A 27,994-nucleotide genomic window follows, 5' to 3' on the forward strand; every position below is an offset into this window, starting at 1 on the left:
CCCAGATGGTCTGATTTCTACTTTGTCATCTTATTATTTTGAGATTTGTCAAATGCAAATTTGATTATGAACAAATCATCTTGTCAAGAAGAGAAACTGGTGTTTGACCAATAGTTAGAATGTGCGTTCCCTTCGTGGGTAGTGCGATAGCTCAGTCGGTAGATTGGGGGTATCGGATTCTGGTGACCTGGGTTCGATTCCCACTTGGAAAGGCATTGATCCTCATTACCAGGTCACTCGAAGGGGACTTTAAGCAGTCAATCTTCTGGTTGTTTGCTTACACAACCCCACCATTATACTAAAATGGAAATTGGGCTAAATGGCAATTAGACAAAATGGTTACCGTAATAGGCAGAAAAGAATTGGACCTTGTTGGACAAGACCAAACAAAGTGGATGTAGACCAGCTTGCAATTTTCCTTTCCAGTGGTTTGGATAATTTGAAATGCATGATAAGAAGTACTCCCCTCTCTCTCTCCTTATTTCTCTCACCTTTCCTCTTCTCTTTATCTGATAGTCTCTTTATATATGACTCCTTAATTCTCTGTTTTTGTTGGCTATAATGGTAGTTTGTGGATCAGGAAAGACAGTAGATTAACTTTATTTTGGGGAATAATTTCATTTAGATATTTTCCTTTAAAGGATTGTTTAACTTCATTCCGGATCTGCTAATATTTTTTCTCTAATGCTGTAATCTTAATTTCAAACCTTTAGGGCAGACAGAAATCACCAGAGAATCTTAAGCTTATCACTTGCTTTAATGACCACAGTGATTCACATCCATACCAGATATGGACGCTTAGTTACTTACTATAGTCTATAATTTTTACTTTTTGCGAAACATGTAGTGATGCTTCTGAAATTCAGGGTTTCCTCTTGAAACATTGCAAGGAGAGCACCACAGCTCAAATTTTTGCAAACCTCCACAATATTACTAGTACTCAATCCCTTTTGATACTGGTATGTACACATAATCTTGAGATGCGTCTCCCTAAACATCCTCTCACACCACCCCAAAATGAGCTAGAATTTGGATTCTCTGTATAAACACAATTAAAAAAAAGCTCTTGTTAAAATTTCAATATGAAAATGTACGATTTTGCAATATTCACAGGCAAAGAGGAATAAAGAAACAAGTAGCATGATTTATCTGTCACACAATTATCACAAAAGAGTCTGTTTGTTTGAATTGCACCATTATCTTTTAATTTGAAATGTGGTCCTAGTTCACTTTACGGACCAAAGAACTACATACAATGTTAAACATTCAGACATAACATTTTTTTTACAAACTTCTCTTTTCTTCAAAAAACAAAACAAAAGAAGCTTGTACAATTTTTACTTAAGAGGACAGTATCATAATAATATACTCGTTATAATCATATAATTTCATTTTGACACATTCAAAACATTACAATTTACAATTACCGCCTTGAAATATGTGTACATGGAGGGGGTACATCTATCTATACAGTTCATAGCAAATGACCCCTCTCAATATTGTTCATTGTGTGTAACTTTAAAGGTTACAACTTTTCTATTCATAAAGACTTAACACGGGGCACTCCCTGATGAAGACTACTAAAGTGACATCACAAACTGTCTTCCTGCATTTCATCGTTTTGGCTACCATGTCTCGGTGAAAAAAAACAACCTGCTTCATCATATGGAATAAGCTTACAGTAGTTCTACAAACTGATTTTCATGTCTGGTTTTGAATAGGGTATGAGAAGGTTTTCATGTTGAAAGTAAATGCGCTATAAAGTCCAAATTCTCTTGGTAATTTTAACAAGTGCACATAATATATTTTACATGTAACTTTACAGGGAGTATTTTTTTTATATTTTTTTGTTTGCATAATAATATAATAAACAAATTTATCTTTTCATAAGAAAGTAACACATTCAGGATACATTTATACAATATGATTCAGCATACGCCATGCAATAAGTTGTAAAATGTGGACATATTTGGTGCTCGTACAAAAAAAATGTGCACCTCATACACATATAGCTGGTAGACAATGATCAAATTCAAACATACAATGATCAAATTCAAACATACAATGAAGCTAAAAATGATGACTTGAGTATTCTACAGGTGATGCAAAAACTTACAATGAGTGGGAGGTGGCTTTCCATATTTTCAACAATTATATAATATAAAGGAATTCTAAACAAAATAATACTGTGGTTGACAAACTATATACGCTGGCTTACAGCATTTCATGTCGGTGAATAAAAATATAGACATGAATTCAAAGGTTGCTGTGGATTCCATTGAGGGGTATCAATTTCACAGCATTGGAGACTAAGTGTTCAGAAGATTGCAATCATGTTGCATTGAAATTGATCTTGATAGTCCCAAAAAATTATAATTTGACTGAAAGTTATTTCTAATTTTGATATTTTAAAAGATCATGACAAAATATAGCATAATCTGCATAAATCAAATATGACCACCACAGAAATCTGCTTGTCTTGACCAAAAATGTTTTGCATGTCTAGGAGCCTGTAACAAAGCTTAGTAATCATCATAGAAGATTTTTTAACGATTTATTGCATTGACTACAATGTAAAATCATGAAAATTAATTCATTTTGTAATAGAACCATGGTCTAAAGGTACTTGACTAATGCAAAGTCTTTACAGATTTGGGGTCTCCCTTCTTTTTTATCCTAGTGCTTGATTTCATGCAGATAAATTTTCATTAATAACAGACATTTCCATTTGATCCTCCTGCTCCTAAAGTAGATATACGGGGCACACTTCTGGCAAGTTATTAGGCCACCTTTAAAAACAGATAAAAACTGAAAATGCCTGGTAAAATATGGTTTAATTTCTATCTTGAATCTGAAATGAGTATCATTTGAAGTTTATTTCATAATCTGTAAATCTTTTTGATAAATTTTCTTTCTATCAATATGGATTAAGTTAACGATAACAAGTACTTGGTATTTTGAACATCATTATTACAAATCAATATCTAGAAGCTACATAACTTGATTTAACCAAATATGAATCAATAGTTTTTATTGAACTATGTATATGCCGAATGCGTAATAATGAAAACACATAGTTAATGTGTGCTTTTTGTGTTACATTATCACTCACAAAATCATCTTTTGACTTCACAATAGAAATTTGTACAAAACAATTGACAGAATTGACAGAGCAAAGCCTACACATAAATTTGGAAATAAACTATTAGAGTTAGCAAAACAAATGGTGAGTTTTATCAACAATCAAAAACAAACTTTAAACTTGTTTTATCATTCATCAAAAATAAGCCATCACATGTTTGCTTTGCTGCTATCTACACATACAACTATACATTTGATAAAGTATTTTTCATATAATTCTTAGTATTTTGAGCAAGCGTACAATATAGAGAAATTACATATACAACATTTAATATTGGAGATTGGTACATTCATAATACACAATTTTCTGCAATTCTATGGAAAGCAAATAATCAGTAAAAACAGTAAAATATTTAGATTTACATATGTAGTCTTAACAGTACAATTCTACTTTCATGATATCGACTTAGCAGATCCTTTTCATTGTAATCACACAATCGAATGTCCTTGCAAATTTCTCCAATATCAGATTGCAAATGGATGGTATAGGGTGTGCTGGGACTATAAGGGTTAATTTTCTACTAAATGGTTACTACCATTTAGTTCAACATCCAATTAAAGTCTGATTACAATATCTTTTCACAGGGAATTGGACACCAATTTGATATAAATCATCCAGAGTTGAATAAGATTTATGACCAGCAGAGTATATGAAATGCTACTATTGCCTTTAATATGGTAATGCCATCTCAATTTTCCCTGGCTCGACAGTTGCATGAGGTTAACCAGGCTTTGCAAAAGAATTCTCAATGGTACACTTATTTTGCTTTTCCCTGAATATATCTAATTTACAGGCATTTCCAATGCTTTTTACCAAGTCTGGGATCAGCAAATAAATATCCACTCCCCATGAAAACTGATGCCCATTTGACTTTAAACTCAAGGGCCCGTATTCTGAAGTCAGGTTTAACTTACATCGTGGTCTAACTCTCTGCTAAGATTATTTAATACTAAACATGTCAAAGTTTGTTCACATGGTATGTTTTCATGTTTACTGTGCTCTTCCCTTATTCTTTTAATGGTGAAGACAATTATCTTACTCAGTATTTATCCTTCCCAGACAGTTAAGAATGTTTTGAGAGTCAAATGAGGTATTTATGTCACAATTGGCTATCCCTTATTAAACCACAATGTTAGAACAGAGTTTAAATTTAACCTGACTTCAGAAAACAGGTCAGCAGGGAGTCTTTGCAAATCAACAATGGATTGCAAAGTTGCCATAGTACAAAAGACTCTACATAAGTCAATCTTCTATTATCCAAATAAACACCCAACTTAAAGTATTATTTATTAGACCAGAATTACTTATTAGGATCAGAAAATGCCAAAATAACTTTTTTTCCTAAAAAGTTGAAAAAACAGATTTCTGTGATCCAAAATGTTTAGATTTCGAAAGTTATTTGTTTCTCATTTAATCATTTTTTCATGGGATTCTAGTATATCTAATACATAAACATTAACACAGCTCTCTTTTGCCTTTGGTCACGTCCATAATCTAAAGCTAACCATTTGGTCCATTTCGCATCCTAAACATAATCTACAATTTTAGCAATCATACATGATGTCATTAATCTCTATGGAGGAAAAATTCCCTCAGAATTGGTCGAAATCACTCTTTGTTTTCTCCGAACCATGTACATGACAAAATCTGCTATTTTGTTTCACCCCCATGGGTAATAAATGCTTGTTTATGACTTTAGTATGCAAAAAAAAAAAATCAATTTTAATAAATCAGGTTTATGCAGACTTGATAAAGGCATAATTACATCACGGCTCCCTAGGGAAGAACAAGCTATGTGCAGTCGCCATATTCAATAATCATGTTTTCTATACATCCAACAAAAATAAACATTGTTTCTTACACTCTTAACTACACATGGGTCCAATTCATATGGACTCATTTATACATTGTAGCACCACAAAACTCACTATATCAACATTTTAATGGACATTGTATAGTTCAGGTGCTGTATTTTTCTTATATCAACAAAATTGGTATCACATATTTATAGATAGAAATATATTACAAATGATACAAATTGACAAAATAAATGACTTTCCACTTAATACACTGTAACCATGGACCTATCAAGACTTTCAGGGGGGGGGGGCAAGTTGTATAAAGATTTTCATCAATTTATTCTCATCTTTACCAATGATTGGAACATATTAAAGTGCTAAATAGGAAGAATGAAATAGTCTTGAATTATAAATCAAACTTTCATATCATTCCAAAATGATTGACTTAATACTTGTTCATAAAAAGACAGTTTTAAAAATACCTGCATTTGAGCAATCACATAAAGGTTGATCATTAAATAGTCATATATTCAATGATCACACTTTGTAACTATTTTGAGTTTTTATTCTCTTAAAACTAACTTCTTCACCTCTTTACAATGTGATTTCTGCGTAGAAGTCTAAATATCACTTGGGTTCCTATTGCAGAAAGCGTAAAAATTGATCACATGACTTATTTTCACAACTGACTGCACAAAGGGAATGTGCAATTTATCACAATAATAAAGCATATGATTAATCCATAACCTTTAAAGTCCTGAATCCAATTTCACATCAGGCATTACTGACAAAAAAAAATTCAGACAGGAGTATCTTGACCATATACCTCATGAAATTCATCAAAGCTGTTTCAATCATCACTAAATATGACAGAATATTTTATGCCATACAAAGAGTAGCTTAATAGGATTGGACAAACTTTATACTCAGAAAATATTGGGTTGCAAATACTTTAACTACATTTAGTGGTGATAACTGGGCAATGGTGGATGGCTTACATCACACATAACTCAATTATTATACTGCTGATAATGTATAACATAGTGAGGAGTGAAAATGCACAAAAGAAAGCCAAAAATAAAGCATTGTTAAGGTTGTAATAAGAACGATTTTCAAAAATAAAAATATTTCTCAAAGTGTTTCAACACATATTTTTTTTAGCGAATTCTTTTACAAGAATCACAAACCCTGGTAAATGGTTGGATTCATGTTATTAAATGAGCATTCAACATCACAGTTCTTTATAATCAAATAATGAAAAGAGAAGTATTATCCAACATGTAGGGGACACTCCTGGCATATTGAAAAAAAAATTGGTAGGTCCATAGCTTTTCAAAGCCAGGTGACAAGAAAATGCCACCTGCCACCCCTCGCATCCCAAAGTACAAAAAAAAAATTGCTGAGCCTTGCCGCATCAAGTCCGAACAGGCCTTTAGATCCCATACACTTGTACACAAAGCAGATTAACATTCAGACAACACCCTGACAAGATGCATAGCCATATACAGGTGATCAATAAAAAACAAGCTTTGATAAATTTCTCAACTATGATTTTTCTCTTCCATCATCCAAGTCCTGCACTCCAGCCTTACCTGCCCAACAAGGTGACTTCACACTAACTTACTCCTAGTATGTTTACATGGGTCCGAGGCGATCTGTCCACTACAACAAATAAACAATTGGCACGTTTATGTGGACACCTTGCTTGTAACTGGACGGCTCCCCTGTGAAGACCCTGTGGTTTTTTTTATTATCCTTGGTCACAAAACAGTCTTTCATGAAGTAGATTTGAGAAATGATAAAAAGTCTCAGATCGTGTCTCTTCGGTATGTGACGGTTGTTCATTCCATTACTTTTGAGATGAAGTCTAAAAACCGCTTTGCATACTGTTCAGGTTTGACGGAGGATATTTCAGCACCAGCCTGGCAAAGAAAGAAGGGGGTAGATACAATGATGCACAACTTGAATCAAATTGTTAATGAAAAAAAACTGAGAGTGAATGCCATCAACATTTGTCTTCAGGCAAGTTGTCATGTCACCCAAAATGATTGGATAAATAAAGCACAGATGTCCTCCTGTTTTTTATTAAACAGATTTTGTCAGAAAAACAACAAATCCTTTCATGAAACCCACTACTGAACATGTAACTTCAGATTTTCAATAGTACGATATTTATCAAATAAACTTAGAAAATTGTTATACCAAAGAGCATATAATACACAATAAATAATGGACAAATCTAAAAGTAATATCGCATTGTCTTAATAAGAAACAAACATGAGACAGTTCTGAATAAGAACACCTTTACTGGTCCAATTTCTACTAAGTTTCACTTTTTTTTTCTTACATAATTTTAATACCAAGGTTGGATTCCCTTTCAAATATTAGGTGCATAGACATTACCCCTTCCCATTCAAAAAGACTGAAATCTGTTTTGGTATAAAGCTTGGCGATTGCTCATGAGGCTGATTTCTACGATCGATTGCATTGGTTGTTGTGTATTCTGATCAATTATAGAATGAGCTATACAATCAATTGCTAAGCTTAATGTAACATGGCCATTTAAGACAACAGCACACCTTACGATTAGTCTGCGATCCGATTTTGGAATAAAACGTAGTAGAATTTGATGCTGATATCGAGACATGGAATATCTTACTGTACAATGTTCTAAATCATCGTACAAAAACCTATGTTCTAATCTGTAAATATGCTATCATCCATAATAGAATAAAAGAGAATGTCTAGTTGTCATAGCAATTGTACAATTTGAAACTAATTTGGCCTTTACTCCAAAATAAAGGCTTGCAATCATCCAAAATATTAGTATTCTTTCAGTAAATTTAAAGCTCAAATTAAAAAATATATTTGAAATTATTTGGCAAAATGTGATTTCTTCCAAATTCAGATTGTGGACCGGTGGTAAGGTGTGCGGTGGCCTTTATACTCACTCCATGTTTGACTGTCTTTGCAGCTTGCGCAGCCTTCTTCTTAGCACCCCAATGAGTCAGGATATCAATTAGCGCCATGAAATATATCAGCTTCCTTGGACATACTGGAAAAAAGAAATCAATGTGTCAAAAATTTCATTGTCTAATAACAAACATTTGATATGAAGTGAAATAAATAAGCTTCATTGGACATACTGGAAAAAAGAAATCAGGGTATTGAAAATTCATTGTTTAATAACAAACAATAGTTTAATATCATTTATCAATAGGGAATTTTTACCTTAGGAGCAAGGTTAAAGCCATTCGTCAAGATGTGAATTGTCATCAGTTGTAGGAAAAGTGATGAAATTCAGAAATACATAGGGAGAGATTTTGGAGAAAAAATATTGTGGTATTTGTATATGGAGAAGACAAACTCAAAATAATATATCACAGAGCTCTTTGGAGACAAAGCCCGAACCAAACTCGGGAGGATATTTTTCATATTCTGGGCCCCATTGCATTTAACGTAACCATTATGGTAACTTTGCCATGCAACAATGGTAACGTGCATGGAATCCTTGATTTTGATTGGTTGATGATTACTGTAATCATGGTAAAGTAGTTAGCATTGGATGGCAAATTTACCATAATAGAAACTTTTGTGCAACGGAGCCCTGGATTACGTATAGAACAATTTCAAAGCGTGACAGTTCATTACTTTAAAAAATGTCATCTATTATTTGCCTTTAATCACATGACATCTTTGCCCAAAGGACCCTGATAAAATATCCTACTATTATTATTTTTCTTAATAAATACTTTATACGCCATCCATATTGCTATTAACTTCAATACAATACATACATAGTAGCATATTTTGCAGTTGGTATATTCTCAAAAGTCAAGACAATAAAACCACCCAAAAGCATTTCAACTTATACAGCTTTGACTTACTCTCGAATCCCTTGACAGCATATACATCCGTGCTTGGGTCGTACTCCTCGATCATGACATGTCTTGTCCTTGGTGAGATGACAGGGCTATCAGGAGGAGTCAGGCACTCTCCACTGCCTGAGTCTTCACCTTCCTCTTCAATGACTGCATCCCCATTCTCCTGGCTTGCTGTCTCTTCCTCTTCTCTATCTTGTTTATATTTGTCCATGTCATGTATCCCAACCAACAGACTGTAGTCCATGATTTTCAACTCGGACAAGAACTGCAATTTAATAGTTTACATAGACATTTATGTTTCAATTACTGATTCCAACACTCAGTGCATCTATAATAATATAATAATAATAATAATAATAGGAATTTATATAGAGCCATCTATCTATTCCGAGGCGCGTTGTTATTATTATCATTACCCCATACTTGCCAACTTTAGAAGAAAAAAAAGAGGAATCCATTTTTCACGCAGAGTAACGACTCACGAGCGTGTGACATTTTGCGCGGGAAGGGTGTGGGGGTACCCCCCTGCCACGGTAAGAAATTTTTGGAATTTTAGAACATGAAATGGGGGGCTTTCCTTCACTTTTGAAGTGCCTTTTACCTGTCCACAAAGAAGAAAAATATCTTAATTTTGTCCCAAAGTAATGAAATATGAAACAGGAAAATCAACAGGATTCATTTCATGAAATTGTACCATATTTTTTTACTTCAAAAACATGTATTTCCATTACAATAATAACTGGATATTTCTCAGAATACTCCTTGTATTTCTAAATAATTTTGGCTTTATTTCACGAAAACAGACTAACAGTCTAAATGCATATGTAACTTACACATGAACTTATGCAATTGCAAATGCACCGGTACGGTACTCACTAAACCCAGGCCCAGGGTGCTCCGACCCGCTAAGCGGGCGGGCCGCGACTGGGCTAGGTACCGGTACTCAGTCACTGCCCAGTGCACCCATGCACTGTCTGTATAACGATCGGAATCACAGTCACAACTCACATTCACAATCCAAACGACGCATTGGCGACGGTATCCAGTTTCCACACACTAAATTTGTAATTTTGGCTTCAAAATTTCACGGAAAACTATATCCTTTGGCCATTAATCCTACGATCGCGCGTTGAGCTGGATCTTACGTTTCCACACGTATGCACTTGCAGCGCGGTAACCAACGGAGCTCCAGCCCTTCGGTAACCCCGTGGCACAGGCCGAGGCTTCCTGGGTTAGCAGCGAGGTGTACTCGCGCTCGCGACGTCGCAGCATGCATTATATTTGCATGTGTTGTCGCTCTAGCTGTGTTTGCACGCGCTTCTGCAATGTGCGCGCCATGTGAGATAGGCAAAGTGAAAAACTACGTACAAGAGTGTGTTCAGTTAGTGGAAAAATAATGCTATTTGGGATATCGCGATATCCAGGTGGCTGCAAGCTTCAGATTGGTCTAACCTTCGCTCCAGCCGTTTTTTCAATATTATCAATGTAAAAATTAATGAAAATCAGAATTATGGAGTTGATATTCGTAATGCGGAATTGGCAATAAAAAATTGGGATGATTTCACCAAAATCGGAATGGTTGGCAAGTATTGTTACCCTGGCTTTAGCTCGAGCAGCCTTTAAGCGCTCATGCATTCAAGGAATTATTCCTACTGGATACCCATTCACCTCACCTGGGTCGAGTGCAGCACAATGTGGATAAATTTCTTGCTGAAGGAAATTACGCCATGGCTGGGATTCGAACCCACGACCCTCTGTTTCAAAGTCAGAATACTTATCTATCTCAATATAATCTATTCTGAGGCGCACTATTATCATTATGCCGGTTTAAGCATGAGCTGTCTATTCTAGCACGAAGTACATTCAAGGAATCCTTCTGGGTACCCATTCATCTCACCTGGGTTGAGTACAGTATCATATATGGGTACTAATGTCGTGCTGAAGAAAAACACGCAATGGCTGGGACTCGAACCCATGACCCAAAAGATTAGAGTGAGAACCACTAGACCACGATGCACCCACATTCAAAACAAGAGACTCATGACCTACATGAAAGATCGATTATAATTTGTTGAGACCAGTTTTCACTGGAAATTAACTGTAACCTATGCTGTATTTCAAAGGAACAGCAACATACACTGTCCTATGAATCCAAGCCTTTGGCTCATTCTTTTGGATTCTTGAGCATGTTTTGCTCCAACGAAGATGCTAATAGTATGAAATCTTTCATTTTCTTGATATACATTAATGCAAAAAATCAGTAAACCACACCAGAAATTTAACATATTTCAAGTGTCCATGTTCTGAAATGTTTAATTGTGAAGTCAGGTGATAAAATATTACATTCAATTAAGTTTGTTTCTCTGGGCTGAGCGAACATTGCTCTGTTGTTATTTCTATTCAACACTCAGCATGAAGGAGTGCATTATCTGATGGGGTTCACTTACTTTCTAGCACCACTGTATACTATCAGTATTGAGGTGTTATACTTACATCCGTGTCTGATTTGAGTTTGGTTAATATCTGGTCCTTGGTCTGTTGTCCAACTATTATCCTGCTGTTACCACTCAGGAAGTCTATATCCTTGTAGGTGGGAAGATCTTTGGCCTAGCCAGGAAGACAAGACAGGATGTCAAACAAACTAATCCTTAACTTACATAGACAAGCTACATTTTCAAAAATTTCAAAGCTTTCAATAATATTTACCAATTAATAAAATGGAAAATTAGAAGTGAGGAATAAATAGGTGGAGGTCAGACTGTGGGTCTTCCTTTTGTGAGATATTCATTTCAGATCATGGTCAGAGAAACAAAGTATAAATTGAATAAATAAACTGATCTAATACTTTTAAAAGAAATATCCTTATATAAGGAAGATCTTTGGCCCAGCCAGGAAGACAAAACAGGACGTCATACCAAACAATCCATCTATTAAAGGCCTGGTCACACCGCCCAAGCGTTGTTGGAGCGGTCGTGGAGCGGAGAGAAAAAAATCATCACCGCTCTCTACCTTCACCATTTTCGATTTCAATTGTTTTTTTTTTTTTAGTTTTGTATTCAATATTTTTCCCCAATTTTGTGATCGAAATTCGACCCTCTCTCCCTACCGCTCCACGACCGCTCCAACAATGCTCGGGCGGTGTGACCAGGCCTTAAATACAGACAGAGCAGATACTGCTGTGAGATACAGCTGGAAATTCAAGTGAAGAGAAGTCTAGATAAATGATAAATGATGACAACACAGATCGGACTGTATGTCTTTCAAGTTTCTTTCAAGACACAATAGGATGTAATACAAATATTCCGTCAATTAATACAGACAAACTCCACACATTGCAGGCCAAAGTATCACAGCTATTTTTTTTTATTTCCAAGCTGTCAATTACAATAGACAACCTATTAATGAGAAATTGAATGAAGATTATATCACTGTGAGCTCTGGTAGATTCATATGAAGAGAAGCATAGAAAACTGATGACCAATAAGAGAGGTCAGACTGTATGATTATGTTTTGTCGGTACTCATGTTTGGATTGTTAACATTTCAAGAATCTAAGATAATGATTAAACTGATCTTAGAATATTTGGGATACATGAATAATTCAAATGGTTTTAAAATTTCAAGAAATTAAAATGAATCTATTCTAAGTCTCCTCATCTTGCGTTGTATACCTTTTCTTTGTCGCTGGCTTGCCTGTCGATGAGGGAGCCCTTCAGGTCGTATTTTCTATGGATAGGTAATGTGTGACCGAATATGCTCCGCATGATAACCATATACGTCTCTGCTCCATCAACCGTTAACCTATACATACCTAAGTACTGTGGTAACAATGTTTCTCCATGCTTCTCAACTATGTACTGCAATGAATTCAAAAAGAAAAGGTGTTATCTTTTATACAATCATATTTTTTAATCTTAAAATTTACTATATACAATCGTTCTCTCACATATAGAAATGGGTAAGTGGAATATTTAACTTGCAATAGAAATGGTAGTGTAATGAAAATTGTGGAAAGTCTTGATTATATGATGAACTTCAAATTATCAATAAATTGCATTTTCATTGTGGGGGATCTTGGTGTCTTTGCCCAAAATTACTTTCTCGACCACAAAAGGTGCCCTTGTCTCTTCATAAAGGTTACCGTATGTTCACAACGTTTTCTAAAATATTCATCTTGACCTATGAAGACAATCACTAGAAGATTAAGGAAAAACTAAGAACAAAGGAAATATTTACATTGATGGAGCTTTTTCAATATTGCTTCTTCATCCTTTCTTTGCAAAAGAAATTGTTTTTGTTTCTCAGGGATTATTTTTTTCTCAATAAATGGCTCTCAAACTTAAAAAAAAATCCACAAAGAACGAGAAGAAAGCTTCAAACCTGGTGATAGGGTGGCAGAATATTATGCATGAGTTCAACCTCTTCTTTTGATATCGTCTTGACAACAAACTTTCCATCGCTAGATCGGAGAAACTTTGCACCACTCTTACCTGCAGAGTCATCATAGACTGGTGCTGAACATACAAAGGAATTCTGTGAAAAAGAAATAAAGTATTAGGATTTATAATAAAAACTATATCACGTCATAACATTGAATAATAGCATTTAAGGTACTTTTCATAGACGCAAAAGGATGATATAATGGATGAGGGGTTCATTTGAAATATGAGAACAAATAAGACCAAGGGTCAATTTAATAAAGTTTTTACGATAACAAATTCGTAAAAACAATTTAAAGCTACTGAAATCATTCAATTTAATCAGCTGATATCAAACTTGTTATAGAAATTGTGCACTTCTTACTGTAAGAATTACATGTACATTTATGAAGGAGGACCCTGGTTTATAATCATACTGACTTTGAATTATATGCACTAAGTTTATTCCACAAAATAGGAGCATTATTTTTTGCAAAAGCCTTTGAATGAACATTAGAATCTACTAACTGTCAAAAACATGAACATTCAAATCTACAAACTACTAAAACAAATCATGGTAGCAAGTGTCGGTATTTCTCAAAATTTTTATTTTTTTTAGAGGTTTCAAGCAGTTCTTGGAATTGCATCTTTATCTCGTCAAAACCATGGTCTTCTTTCCATTGTCTACAATCTTGTTCCTTGTTCAACAATGTTTTGAAGCCAATCAAAATTCCCTGACTGGAAAAATGTAAAATAAAAATTTTCCATGATGGGCTGGAAACCATGGGTATTAAAAGATGGAGGACAAAACAAAATTCTTAGAATTAGTAACAACAAATTTCTCTTGCAAATGTTTCAATACACAACAAATTATTAAAGAACAAACAAAACAGAAACTAGATGGGTAAATTTCACTTTTCATGAACTTCCTGGTACACCCGAAAAGGAAAAATTAAAATTTAATATGCCTAGAACGCCACTTCCTCTCTCTACCATGAAGCTTTATATGATAATAATATTGTAAACACTATCACTTCTAAACACTTCTAAGAAATACAAAATGCCAACAATATGCTCGTTTTATCTATTGCAGACACATAAAGGACCATTTCCTGGAATGTAAAGCAATGTAAAAAAAAAGAAGAAAGTTGTTTACTAATGAAGTTTTATAATCTGCACTTGTTTAAAAAAAAATTAAAAGAGGAAAATACATGCATTCACTGCTTTATGAAACAATGTATAACAATTAAAGTGTGATATTAGAGTTCCTTATTCTCTCTGAGATGAACATTAACAACTGGGTCCAAATCAATGTTGAAAGTTATAACTTTGCAATAAAGTTTTTAAGCAAAGTAGATATGATTTAAAATGACCATGTATGAAATTCACTGACATCATGCTTCATGAAATACTCTTCTGAACAAGTTTTTGAAATTCATAATACTTTACCAGGCTTTGGTGAATACGCATCCTTAAAAACCATACCTGATATTCATGATCTGTAATGCTGAAAAGATTTCTAAGATTCCTGAAGACTTGAGGACAGTACTCCTTGAACTTGAAATGACTTGGCAAATTTTCCCTGGAAAGAACCAAAATATAAGTCATAAATACCGGTATGTATCATAGCATCTTGGGGTAGCTAATACCAGGTTCCTTGTTTTTTTTTCTTAAATCAGACGTGGGAGAGAGAGAGAGTAAGAAAGAAGGGAGTGGGTAGAATGAAAGGGTGGGGGACAAACACAATAAGGAAGACAGAAGGTCAAAGAGAGAGAGAGTGCAAAGGAGACAACAAGATGGATAAAAAGGGATGTTTTGGGTATTAAGGGAGGCATTGTATGGTGCAGGAATACAGTAGCAATGCACAATATTGTTTTCTGGTGTCTCTGGTTTTATAAAATCAATTATAAGATTAATTCTCCAATTTAGAGCTTATAAGTACATAGCTTAAAGGATAGGTCCATTCCAAAAAAGTTTATTTTCAACACTGAAAGCTTCATCAAAATTGGATGTAAAATAAAAAAGTTATGACATTTGCAATTTTTTCTTAATTTCACAAAACAGTTATATGCACATTCTTGCTGGTATGTAACCTTATTTCTTTTGCATTTTATCATATATATGAAATATTCAAATTTTCTCCTAATTTTCATGTGATACAACTACTAATTCCCCCCTAAACATGTGGTTCAAATGGCATTGTTTAATACTATATGGTTCAGTCAAGTTGGTCCTTTTTGTCTAATCTATGAAAAAAATGAAATATCGTATAATAGAAACACTAAACACAAAGAAATAGTGAGTGATGGACATCAACTGACTCACCTAGTTGTTTTAACTTTCTTATTTTTCATCCGATTTTGATGAAATTTTCAGCACTATGCTAGTTTGATTATTTCTCTTTTTAAGTCAGTATTTTCCTGGGGTGGACTTGACCTTTAACTTACAGATCACAGAAAGGGGGGGGGTTGCTTAAGGTATATTAAGCCTTCTCTTTGCTCTTTGCTGAAACATCAAGAGGTGCGAAGGTTTAAGCCTTGGGGGGGGGGGGACTGAATAGAATTAGGGTTGAATGGAAATACATGTAAATGTAGGCTCCACAGGTGTCTCCAGAAAGTTATTACAGCACTCCCCCCTCCTCCTTGGGAACAATAAGGCAGTACACTCACTTGTTAAAGAGATGATTGTCAATCTTGATTTTACCATTGGCTTTGAAGTCATCTGGCATCAACATGACAGGAATGCTAACATGGCTCAGTTCACTGATCTATAGCAGATAAATCACACAAATTTAAAGAGACACTTCAGAATTTGGTACTGTAAAGTGAGAAGTTCTGGAGCAAAACACAGTCAGTTTGGTTACAATCGAATGACAATGCTTGGGCCTAGAACACAATAATACATGTACTTCTGAAGTCCACAACATCTTTACTGTATCAAATATTTTGTAGTGTGGACATCACCTTTGTACAAACTGTACAATCATTTCAAACTGTTATTCAAATCTGTATAGCATACAGTATATAAAATAAAATACAAATATTTTTATGATTTCATTTTATTATCCAATATGTAGCTAGACATTCAATTAAAAAAAAATACAAAAAACACACATTTACAATACACAGAGGTTAATACAAAATGGGAATTAAACTAGTGCATATGATGGATTCAAGAAATTGGAATGGAATCTTAAATGTATTTCAGCTTACTCTGAACATTGAAGTTTTTTTATGGAAAGACTATTATTCTTTCAACATCTTAAAATATAGACCTATTGTATTCTCTTGATATGGGTTTCTTATATGCTTTTCACACTGCACTTTTTGTCCTAAATTGGTGGGGCTAAGGGGGGGGGGTCTTAGCCCCACCAATTTCCCGGGTTAAGCTTAGCCCACTTCGTTTTCACACTAGGTTTTAGCAAAGTGGGCTAGCACGGTAAATAGTACGGTACTATCTGGCCCTGCAAAAAAGCAGGGTTAGCCGGCTTATTGTGGTGCTAGCACCACTGAATTGCGGTAAGAGATGCAGTGTGAAAATGAAACAGGGCTAAGGAAATGTGGTGCTAAGCATTAGCCAATCACGGAAGTCGAATTGCACATTAATCACGCTCTGTATGGTAAAATTATCAATATTCATGAGCTGAGGGATAGTTCGGGGTTAAGGCATTAACCACGGTTGAGCAGATAGTATGGGGTTAAGAAAGACAGTGTGAATCGAAAAAAAGATAGTATGGGTTAAGGATAGTATGGGGTTAAGGAAATGCAGTGTGAAAAGCATATAAGTTTACAATCAATCCCAAAATAACAGGGGCCGATCAGAATCATTGATACATGCATCACAGAGGGACTGTAAAACAAAACTATTGAATAGGTACCGTTAATCTGTACATGTATGCTTGATTGCGCATACATGTATGTATGTACAAGACAATGATCAATGTAATCTAGCGCAAAATCAAAACTACTATGGAGTTTTGTGTTAGAAACTGTTACGTAGCCCTGGGCCTACCACATAACGCTATGATAGATTATGGGGCTGATAGACGCTGATTTAAAGATAAATTGTCAATCATACAAATCAGCCCGACAATATATTACTGAGCTTCATGTTATTGACTCCAGAATTGTCTTTTAAAGGACAAGTCCTACCCAACAAAAAGTTGATTTATAAATAAAATGAGAAAAATCCAACAAGCATGATAACACTGAAAATTTCATCAAAATCGGATATGAAATAAGAAAGTTATGACATTTTAAAGTATTTCGCTTATTTTCACAAAACAGTGCACATCCTGGATGGTATGCAAATGAGGAGACTATGACGTCATCCACTCATTTTTTTCTTTTGTAATTTACTACATATGAAATATTTTAATTTTCTTCTCATTGTCAAGTGATAGGATTAAAGCTTGTGTATAGTTTTGGTAAATCCACCAAAATGCACCTATCACTATTCCAATTCATTGCTAGCTAATATGAATGGATATGCCCTATAACAGTTATGATGTGGAGGATATGAAATGAAAATGTGTTTTACAGGATAAATTTTGCGATTTTACATGGAAATTTAACTTGATCGGGTCACCCGATCAATTAAAATATCTGTGTGTTTTTGTCTTTCAATTAAATCCTATTCCAAATCATGGAATGGGCTGAAACTTTCAAGATATGTTCTTTGTCTGTAACTTTTGGATATCTAATCACTAATAGTGCTTGAATGCCCATTTTTAAAATTTAAAACAAGCATCGCCGAGAGAGGGCGCTATATATCCAAGATTTGAATATTTGAAATTTTCTCAGAGAAGTGTAGTTGGAAAAATATCTAACGGTCTCTACGCTTCAGTAAGACTGTCATATTAGATGATATTCGATTATCAATCACATTATTGACCCTTTACCAAAGCTATACACAGGCTTTAATTCCTCCCTGAACATGTGGAATTATATTGCAGCATTTTCTTAATTCTACATGTATATGGTGCAGTCAAGTTTGTCCTTATTGTCAAATCTATAAAAAATGAAATATTGTATAATTCAAACAATACAAAACAAAAGAAATAGTGAGAGATGGACATTATCGACTGACTCACCTACTTGTGCAGGGGCACTGTTTAGTGAAATATAAGCAAAACTTTGAAATGTCATAACTTTCTTATTTTACGTCCGATTTTGATCAAATTTTTAGCACTATGCCAGTTTGATTTTTCTCTATTTATTCAAGTCAGCATTTTACTGGGGTGGACTTGACCTTTAAAACTGGCAACCACTGAGCTTTATGTAATAAAACCCCAAACTATCTTTTAAAATCACAAATCTTTGTTGCTTTATAGTGCCCTGGAAAATGTTTGATTGTCATCTCAACAATCTTCTATGAATAGATCTCAACTCAAAACCAGGAAATAACTCAACCCTGGCTGAAGGATGTAGGAGGCATCAAGGTCTTTTCCTGTTTATCTCAAGAACCGGTCTAAAAAAAATATCAGATTTTTTCATTCTTCGTATCAAGTGTGAATCTTTTATTATTAAAAATACCAGATTTAATCACAAATACATGCAATGGTTTTCTACTGTTTATCTCTGGGAAATGTCTTTGAAAAAATATGAAATTATTTGGTCTTTGAAGGTTACTATGCATATAATCTTTCAATGTACATGTACCTACACATACTTGGTCGTGTATATATGTAAATGGAAATTCTAGGAAATATTTTGATCAAACAATGAACTATTGTAATGCAGTTTATATTTTCCACTTTAACAGAATGAAACCATTTCTCATATTTAATTGATCATTAAAACTATGTACGAAACACTCTGATTTTCAGTTCCCTTCAACACTTTTCTCTGTATATGTTGAAGTCTTGTTACAAAGGATCTTATTGTCTAATTTATACAACATTATATATTATAATAAAACCTTCCTTTCATTTTCAACAGACAAGCATCATCTGGGTCCTGTAACACAAAGGTTAGCAATTATTGTACGCTTGATTTTTACGATTAATTGTACATTGTAGCCAATGGAATCAATCGTAGAAAAATGTTCTATGATGATTGATAAGGTTTGTGTTACAGGCCCCTGGTCATTTCAAGATAAATGCCAGCTGTGGTAACGATCTCAAAATGACTTTTTACAGAATCCAATATTTGTCTTTGGACTACAGCATTGAATTATTTGCATAAATTTCTCACATTTCATAAACTGAAATTGAATTGAAATTAAATTGAATTGAATCAAGTCCTTATTGTCATGTTTGAAAGAATGAAACCACCCAAAAGGGTATGGGATTTATGAGGAAAAAAATCTCTCAGCTCTTCTTTAAGAATTCTTTAGCGATCATTTCTTTGGAATTAGATCATAAAAATATGAATCTGAATATTTTTTCTTTTCTCCTCTCATCCACTTGTGGTATTAAAGTGTATTTTCAATACATTACTCTTCTTTCTCAAATTTATACCACACCCAATACAAATCTTCAACTATAATAAGAAAGAGCAATTTCTTTTCTTCTTTTGGAAACTGATATCTATATGAATCTTGAGTCACCGTTCTTCTCTTCTTTTCCTCTTCTCTTTCACTTTTGGTATCATATGCATATGGCATATTCTATAAAATAAAGTTCTCCATTATATACAGCTGCTCTTTGATATCATGACCAACCAATCTTTCCTTTGAGGATTCTTTACAATATTCAAAAGATTTAGTCTCCCTCTAATCAATAGAATTCTTTTCTTCTTTGATTCATGTATAAAACTGTTCTTTTCTTTCTGATCTTTAAACAGCATCTAGAAAAGACTCTAGAGCTACAAAACTGTATTCACAAGAACCTTCAGGATACAAAACATTCTTTTTATAACAGCCCTACATCTAGGGCAATGGTCTTTCAAATACATGTAGAAACCCTTTATATATCGATTGACATAAATCTCAACTTCACAGAATAAAAAAGAGTTGAAAAGAATTGACTTCAGTACTTATTCAACATGTTAAATGAGTCTGAAAATTGAAGGGTATGAAAATACACGTAAAATAATTTGTTATTTATGTCATAGGCCTACTGATGGCAGTTTTATGATGATATATAATACAATATTGGTAGTTGACACTGTCACAAATTTACTATATGCCTTTTTTATTTTTAATCTTTAAAGGGGTACTCCTGGCTGAAAATGATATGATTGGAAGAGATTGAGAAAAATCTGACAAACAATACAATGAAAAATTGATCAAAATCGGACAAGGAATAACAAAGTTTGGTGTCATAACTTTCTCAATGTATGTCCAATTTAAATTCAGTGCTAAGTGAATAATTTTCCTGGTATCGCATTGCAATTAGGTTCACATTTTAAAAACTACTACCAGTACGTATAAAATCTTACTGTACATTACTTTAATAGTTGAGAGCTTTTCTCTATTTTTGCTATTCAAATGAGCAAAATTATTCCCTGGTGCTACACTGTATATTTGATTGATTTTTCCCTTTTTTTATTCAATCTAAAATCAGCTTTTGTTGGGGTTCATGAATTTGATTGAGAGATTGAACTGTGGCAAGCCGAACAAGTACCATAATACACAGAGGTGAGATAAACTGTTGAACTCTGCTATAAAGAATTGTTGTGTAATCAGTGAAACCAATGCATTCCAATGCTATGACTCTGACTCTGACACATCATTCTGTAAGAACAAAGATAGCAGATCATACACATATGGGAGGCAATTTGTTTGTATGCATGGCTCACTTCCAGCATTTTTTTTCATATGAAATTATAATTATTTGTTTGGCGTCACCTGTGCCTGGGAGGCGAAAAGCGAACTGAATCACTATGACCCGCAGGTCTCTCCTCCCGATATAACTGATTGGGGGGAATGCAGGTGGACCACTACACCGGGGTTTCCCCCTACTCTTATACGAATAGTGCAGTGGGTTCTTAACGTGCAAAGGTGGTGACTCTCCTCTACACGGGGCCTCCATTTAACGTCCTATCCGAGGGACGGAGTGTTTTTCATTGTAACATAGCCTGCATCTATGAAACATGAGAGAGACGTTTACACACAACGCACTGGCTTCAGTCATCCGCCCGCGGTGGACTCGAACCCAAGATCTTTGGTTCGACGGGCAGACGCGTTACCGACTGAGCCAACACCGCTCTCCAATTACTGAAACTATATACCTCACAAAGAGAATAAAAACCCTGGCCCACTACATGATGTATGTGCATGTAGGCTGCCTACAGGTGTATTTGTAATTGATTCAAACCAACAACTTTGAGATCAACTACATGTACAATACATGTAGGAATAGAGGAATGGAAAAGAGAAATATTGACTTTCCTGTAGTATTGTACACATCTTCTCAATTTTCCTCAACACAAGCATCTGACATTCAGGAAATAAAACTATATACAAAAGGTTACATTTACACGTAAAGTAACCTCATTCAATATTTGTTTTGCTTGTTTTTTGTTTGCTATATTGCATTACATACATGTATTGTATGGTTTATCACTGCTGGGATAATGAGATCTCTCATCTCTATTATTAAAACATTTTGGGAAAATCAATAAATCTCCCATCCAAATCCAAGATGTTTATCTCAGATTATAGAAGCCATTTTGCCATGTTTAACTACATGCTCCATCCATTTGAGAGTAACAAGTAGGCAATGCCAACTCTCCGGATGAAGCAGGGGGGGGGGGGTAGTCTGCAGGCACAGACCCTGATTGACACTTTGATCAACAAGTGTGTCTTCACACAAAGACTAGCAAATAGTCTGCTGTTTTACATGTAATTCAGCGAAAGGGCCTTCAGTACACAAGGCATGAGTTGGCTGCACATTCAGACCCTTAAACTCGAGCACAAGAGTTTGCACACCAGACAAGGGGGGGGGGGGGCACTGCCATTATAAAGTGGACACCTAACAAAATGTTCCTCATTCAAATCTACAAGTTAAACCTGTACATGTTGTACATGTAGCTGTCAAAACAAAAGCCAATGATCAATGATGTCCAATGTACATATTCAATATAATATAAATGTACCTAAATGTTTTAGACAATGAACGAGTTATTTTCATTTTCACTCTCTACAGTGTATAATGTAGGCAGGAAGTTAAAATTGTGAAAAATAATACCGGGTAAAGCAGAAGAAATTAATAATTAGCTTTAAATTCTTTTGCACACTGTAGGCCTATACACTTATGTAAACAATACACAAAAGTCTGAAATTTGAGACTATTATGGTTGTATTATACCCTGTATCTGCCATTCATTTATTGATGATGTTTCTTAATCTGGAAAAGTGATTAAGGCCTTGGCATCTTTCCCCTCCTCCTCTCATTATCACACATCACTGAGCAAAACTCATCAAGGTCGATCATCATATGTACAATTGTACGCTGTACATTAGCACAGTCGCTACATGGACATCAATATGGGACTTCAAGCTCATGTTGTCATCACAATTGCACACTTTTATTAGGTCAACCATGAATTGCCTTAGATTTATAGGCTGATGTACATGTATCTATCACAGCCATTCCAATATGATAGGGGAAAATATGGGGACTTGATTTGGGGGTGATTTTGTCCCCTTAATGCAAAAAAGAGCCCTGGGAAATTAAAAAAAACAGCACTCAATAACACCCATTCACTGCAATATCAAAGTTATCCAATATTGCAGAATTACATGTTGGCAAATATTCCGTTGTGAAAAGTAGCCCCCCAAAATAAATTTATATTTTGCCTGCTTTGTGACTTGCGTGATATTTACAAAACTTTCAAGGTTGATTTCTTGAAGAATTTATAATGCACACCTGTATTTCCTACATGTAAATGAGCTTACAGTACATGTATACAGGTTCAGTTCATATTATTATCTACATGTAGAGTATAATTTAATACATAAATTTCCTATAAGTACATGTGCATGCAATACCAATTTTTACTTTTCAATATATATACATGTACATGTACATGCAAGTTCGATTTTCCATGCTTATTACCTGCACTTTTAATTTCACTTTGTTGTTATAATGTTAATAAATTTTTGAATGTTTTTTTTCTTTGTGTAATTGGTTTAATAATGCTCACTGCATGTTAACTGTTTCATTGTGAACTCACATTGGTAGTCTTCTGACTTTTTGATGAGTATTTCAGCAAGTGGATCGCATCTGACAGTCTCAAAATTGTGGAATTTATTTTGAAACTTCTAGAAAATTATTAAAACACATTGTTGAAATTTTATTAATTCCTGACACATTATTTAGTTGATTGCTGATTGAAACTGCTCACTGGGTTGAGACATTTTCTGTAATTTGCTTTCACACTGCCAAAATACCCATTACTTTTGGAAAATCCCTGTAATTGTTCTCGGAATTTTGGCAAGCACCTACTAGCCAGTTTTCCCCATATTGTTTGAAATCGCATTAGCAAAAAATACATGTACATGTACAGTGTGTGTATCTGGTATTTTCTGATCAGGGTAAATTTCCTGATTGATCAGAGAATACCAGGTATTCTTGCACTTCAAGGCTGTTGAATGTGCCTAGTGATACATTATAGAAAACTTAACAGTGGTTAGAAACATCAAACATGACCAAAGTTCATTGACCCTAAATGACCTTTTTCACCTTGATCATGTGACCTGAAACTGGTGCAAGATGATAAGTGATAGGATTGCTCTTAAAGGGGAAGTTCACCCTGAAGAAAACTTTGTTGTAAAAATAGCAGAAAAAATGGTAAAAAATATTGGTGAAGGTTTGAGGAAAATCCGTTGAAAAGTAAGAAAGTTATTAGAGTTCAAAGTTTTGGATTTGTGACGTCATAAACGAGCAGCTGCACCATGTGTTATGTAATATAAAATGCATGAATTTCAAATTTCGTATGGTTACTGATGACTTAATTTTGTTTTCTATTCATGATCGGGTGTGAAATGATTTGTCTATTGACATACAAAAGTTAAAGTGAAAACCATTTTCAATTTTCTGAGAAAATGACATTTCATTGATTTTTTACCATTCGCTATGTAGGAATGCTGCTCGCATATGACGTCACAAATCAAATAATTGAAATTCTAATAACTTTTTAATTACTTGATGATTTTTTCTCAAACCTTCGACAATATTTTTTATTATTTTTTCTGCTATTTTTACAATAAACTTTTTGTCAGGGTGAACTTCCCCTTTAATGTGCAAGTTCATGAAATAGGTCCACATACATGTACTTCCTGGTCTTAACTTTGGTGAAGATTTCAATGTTGACAATGGCGAGGGGGTCGCCATCAGAAAATACAGCCATTAATTGCATGGTGTAATTTTCCTCCGTTTCATACATCTTCTGTTCCAAGGATAAACACATGATCAATTCCTCATTCAATGGGGAATATTGTAGCGAATAACTTGTGGTCTATAAATAACATAAATAAACTTCTACATGTAAAGAAAGCAGCAAACTTCACTCAGCAAAATGGAATCAAACTGAAACTTTATAGATGACACTACATGTACATGTAGTTGACTGGATTCCAACAAATCTGGTAGTACACTGTTTTATTATCAGGGCTAATTTGCCAAACATCAGGTAAAATTAATCTAAATGTACAATTTTTTCTAATCAACAAGCAATCAGACTAGTATCATGTACACATGTACATGCATGTAAAAGGGAATGGAAATATCTACATAAAGAACCCAACTAAAAAGAAACCTATAACTTAGGAATACATGCATGCTGGTGAAACAAAGTCTGAGTGATTACGGTATGTACTAAATGAGAGTATACAATATAAAGGAGTCAGGTGAGAATGGAATGAGTGAACATTTTTTTGTAACAGCTATACACGTATGTGTAACACATCGCTGCTAATGTACGTATGTCAACAACTTACAAGGTGGTAGCGAGCTCATCATTCTGGTAGGATTACTTTAGATCCAAACTAGTTTTAGAGTCTCATTTTTACCTTCTGATTTCTTCTTCTATTGTTAACACCCCTTTCATTAACCTAATTATGCGTCTAATAGCAGCATAACTTGGTCATAAAATCGGAGGAGGACCGGAGTTATCCGCATTATTTTGATGCTGCAATTATCTGCATAATAGCAGCATCGGGACCAGATTTTGACTTTATGAACGCATTTCGAAAGTAATGCGGATAATTGCCATGGTGTGGTCACAAGGTCACCCTTTTCCAACGCAACCGCATCGGAGGGGGTGTGTGCGGTTGCCATGACAATTATCCGCCTTTTTCAAGACGGGCGCTGGTAAAAATAGTGCTGATTATTTTCGGAGTTTGTGAACGCAATTTTTATTGAATTATCTGCATTACTCTTAGGCGGCTAATTGGAGGATGGGTTAATGAAAGGGGTATAAGAAACAAATTCAAAAGCCAAGTCATTCCACATGCAATCTGCTTCTCATTTCATCCAGTTTAGTGTTGATGTATCAGGAAGATATTTTTGCTGACCAAATTAATCAGATTCCGAATAAAAGTGTTTTCAACATACACTGTAGGCCTGAATGTAGGTATACATGTTTGAGGGGATGTTAAAATCTAACCCCTTCCAGTATTTTGAAAAATCTATTTATGATGAAATTCCCCATTGGATATGGGAATTCCATCTTGTTCCTTTAATAATAATAATAAAAATAATAATAAAACATAAGACTTAGACTCTATATGGCATCTTTTCCATTTTCATTATTGAAATTTATGCTAATTCACTTTAAAAGAAAATAGCAACAAAAAAAAAGAATCAAAGTGAAGTGAAGTACAATAAAAGGCAAATGTCTATATACAAGTACCAGCCGGTGAACAAATTTATGCAATTTTAGTTTGCCCTTTAAAAGACCAAGGCACATGCGCACAGCCAGTTTGAAATTTTGTACGTATCTTGTTTGTGATTTAATTAGTGAATCGAGTTTGTAATCATTTTTGGTCAACATTGTGAAAGTGGCAGAGTGGTCTTGAAGAGCAGGGAAATGCAGGGTAGGTGGATATAATTACAAAAATTATATGGTCAGTTCCCCCATGTCTGCGCGGTCTCCCAAGTCTGCGCACCTGCGTATCTGCGCGATTTTAGTAAGAAAAGATACGCAATGAGTACGAACTTTACACATGTTATACATAGACAGGTATTCATAAAAAAATCCGACTCAAAATGGTGGAAAAATAATGAATTCAGGGAATTTCATGCGAAAGCCTCAAAATGTAGCCTTTGTCATCGAAATCCCCGAATCGTGTGCAAAGTAAATGAGTGCGCAGACATGGGGTACCATTTTTTTTCAGTCTGAAAATGACAGCCCGAGGTTTTTCCAGGAAAATCATATATTTCTTTCAAATTTTTATGAGATATTTGACACACTAACTCATTATGATGTAAGGAACATTATCAACTGAAAGATTTCGTGAAATAAAAAGAAATTCACTTTAAATCTTAACTCAAATCGTTTGGTGCGCAGACTTGGGGCCCACCATCATAATTCCACGGAATCGTTGATGTCATCTGAAAACTTGTCCACCCATGGCAAACTGAGCATGAGGAAAGCTCGAGGTATTCAGTAGTGTGAGGAGTTTCGCATTGTAAACAAAGCCCCTCGCGCTCACATCAATTCTTTTCAAAATCGCCAAAGCGAAGTTTCTTTACATATCGTGGTGGAAGGAGGTACAAATTCAATTTGGTGACCAGTTCCCAACAGCACGGAATGGCCCTGTAAAGTTAATGAATATTTTATAAATCATGTCTGCGAAGTTTGGACACCCCATTATTTAAATCAGCAGGTGGTTCCCACAAAATAAACCTTGACTTGAGTTACCCTACATGAAGTCTAGTAGTAGACCCCTTCTAACGTTTAATGTAAAACGTAGGATAACTTTATCATGTCTTCATCATCATTCATCGAATCAAAATCAGTCTCACGCAACATCATCATGAACACAGTCACAGTCATCCATTTTTTTTTGTTTTGCAAATTAGTCTCTGTCTAGCTAGGTCAACACAAGACCGATCTTGATTCTAAATCTGACACCCTATTAGATCTACTGCTAAGTGGTTTGAGCAAAAAAGGGTGAACACCATGAATCTTGATTGTCTTGATCTTGTTGAAAATTACGACAAACAAACAAGTGAGATGCTCACCGAGTGGTTAATCCCCCACATCAATACGCTGAGGAGTGGCTCACTCGCCCGAAATAGCTTCACTTTCTGCGAGACGGCCTTTATGTGCTTTGTTTTCATGTTCTTTCCTGATGGTTGGGTCGACATTTTGAATGATCTCCTCGAGCTGACCCCCTGGAGAAAGATAATGAGTTCCCTTGATTCTCGTAAATCCCAGAATTATGATGTTAGGCTTTCATTTTCAGGTTCAACGCCCACAGAAAAATATATTATTGCAGAAATTCTCAGCGCTAGCGGAGATAGTACGCGCACGTACATACGGCACACACGCGAGCTTGATCATGCATTACAATGTGGACAACACGGATACACAAAACGTACTCAGGTTTTCATTTTCTACAGGAGCTTGTGGATTTAATTGTATGGCTTCATATCTTCTGACGACGTAAATTGCACCGTTCACACTCATGAGAGGATAGACTACTGGAGCGTTGCAAGAAACTTGCGATCAATTGCAAGTCTATTTGGGTCCCTAAATCAATTAGATGTCTTGCAGTTATGTAATGGCAAATTAGTGATTGATTGCTAATCTGCTCCTTAAAACAAGAAGTTTAATCTGATTTGCTATAAGTATAACTA

At 34.8% G+C, this 27,994-nt stretch overlaps 1 protein-coding gene across 1 annotated transcript; it reads right to left on the reverse strand.

Annotated features, from left to right (window-relative positions):
• Positions 1-6,122: 6,122 nt before the first annotated feature.
• Positions 6,123-27,679, reverse strand: LOC121426216 (phosphatidylinositol 5-phosphate 4-kinase type-2 beta-like). Its single transcript, XM_041622431.1, has 9 exons — positions 27,377-27,679; positions 15,912-16,009; positions 14,728-14,824; positions 13,205-13,357; positions 12,496-12,681; positions 11,319-11,432; positions 8,829-9,090; positions 7,893-7,996; positions 6,123-6,863 (listed from the first exon to the last, which is right to left on the reverse strand). Exons 1-9 carry the CDS (start codon positions 27,500-27,502, stop codon positions 6,783-6,785), a joined length of 1,221 nt encoding a protein of 406 aa, XP_041478365.1. The 5' UTR covers positions 27,503-27,679; the 3' UTR covers positions 6,123-6,782.
• Positions 27,680-27,994: the final 315 nt, after the last annotated feature.

The sequence above is a fragment of the Lytechinus variegatus genome, chromosome 13 (genome assembly GCF_018143015.1).
Source record: "Lytechinus variegatus isolate NC3 chromosome 13, Lvar_3.0, whole genome shotgun sequence".
Lineage (NCBI taxonomy): Eukaryota > Metazoa > Echinodermata > Echinoidea > Temnopleuroida > Toxopneustidae > Lytechinus > Lytechinus variegatus.

Bases quoted from the DNA above. Each gene is read 5' to 3' on its own strand.
- LOC121426216 (XM_041622431.1), bottom strand. From the start codon at position 27,502: ATGTCGACCCAACCATCAGGAAAGAACATGAAAACAAAGCACATAAAG. The intron at 14,825-15,911 runs GTGAGTGTACTG...GGTTCTTTCCAG, and splicing joins GACAATCATCTCTTTAACAA to GGAAAATTTGCCAAGTCATT. The intron at 7,997-8,828 runs GTAAGTCAAAGC...TCTTTTTTCCAG, and splicing joins TGCTGTCAAGGGATTCGAGA to TATGTCCAAGGAAGCTGATA.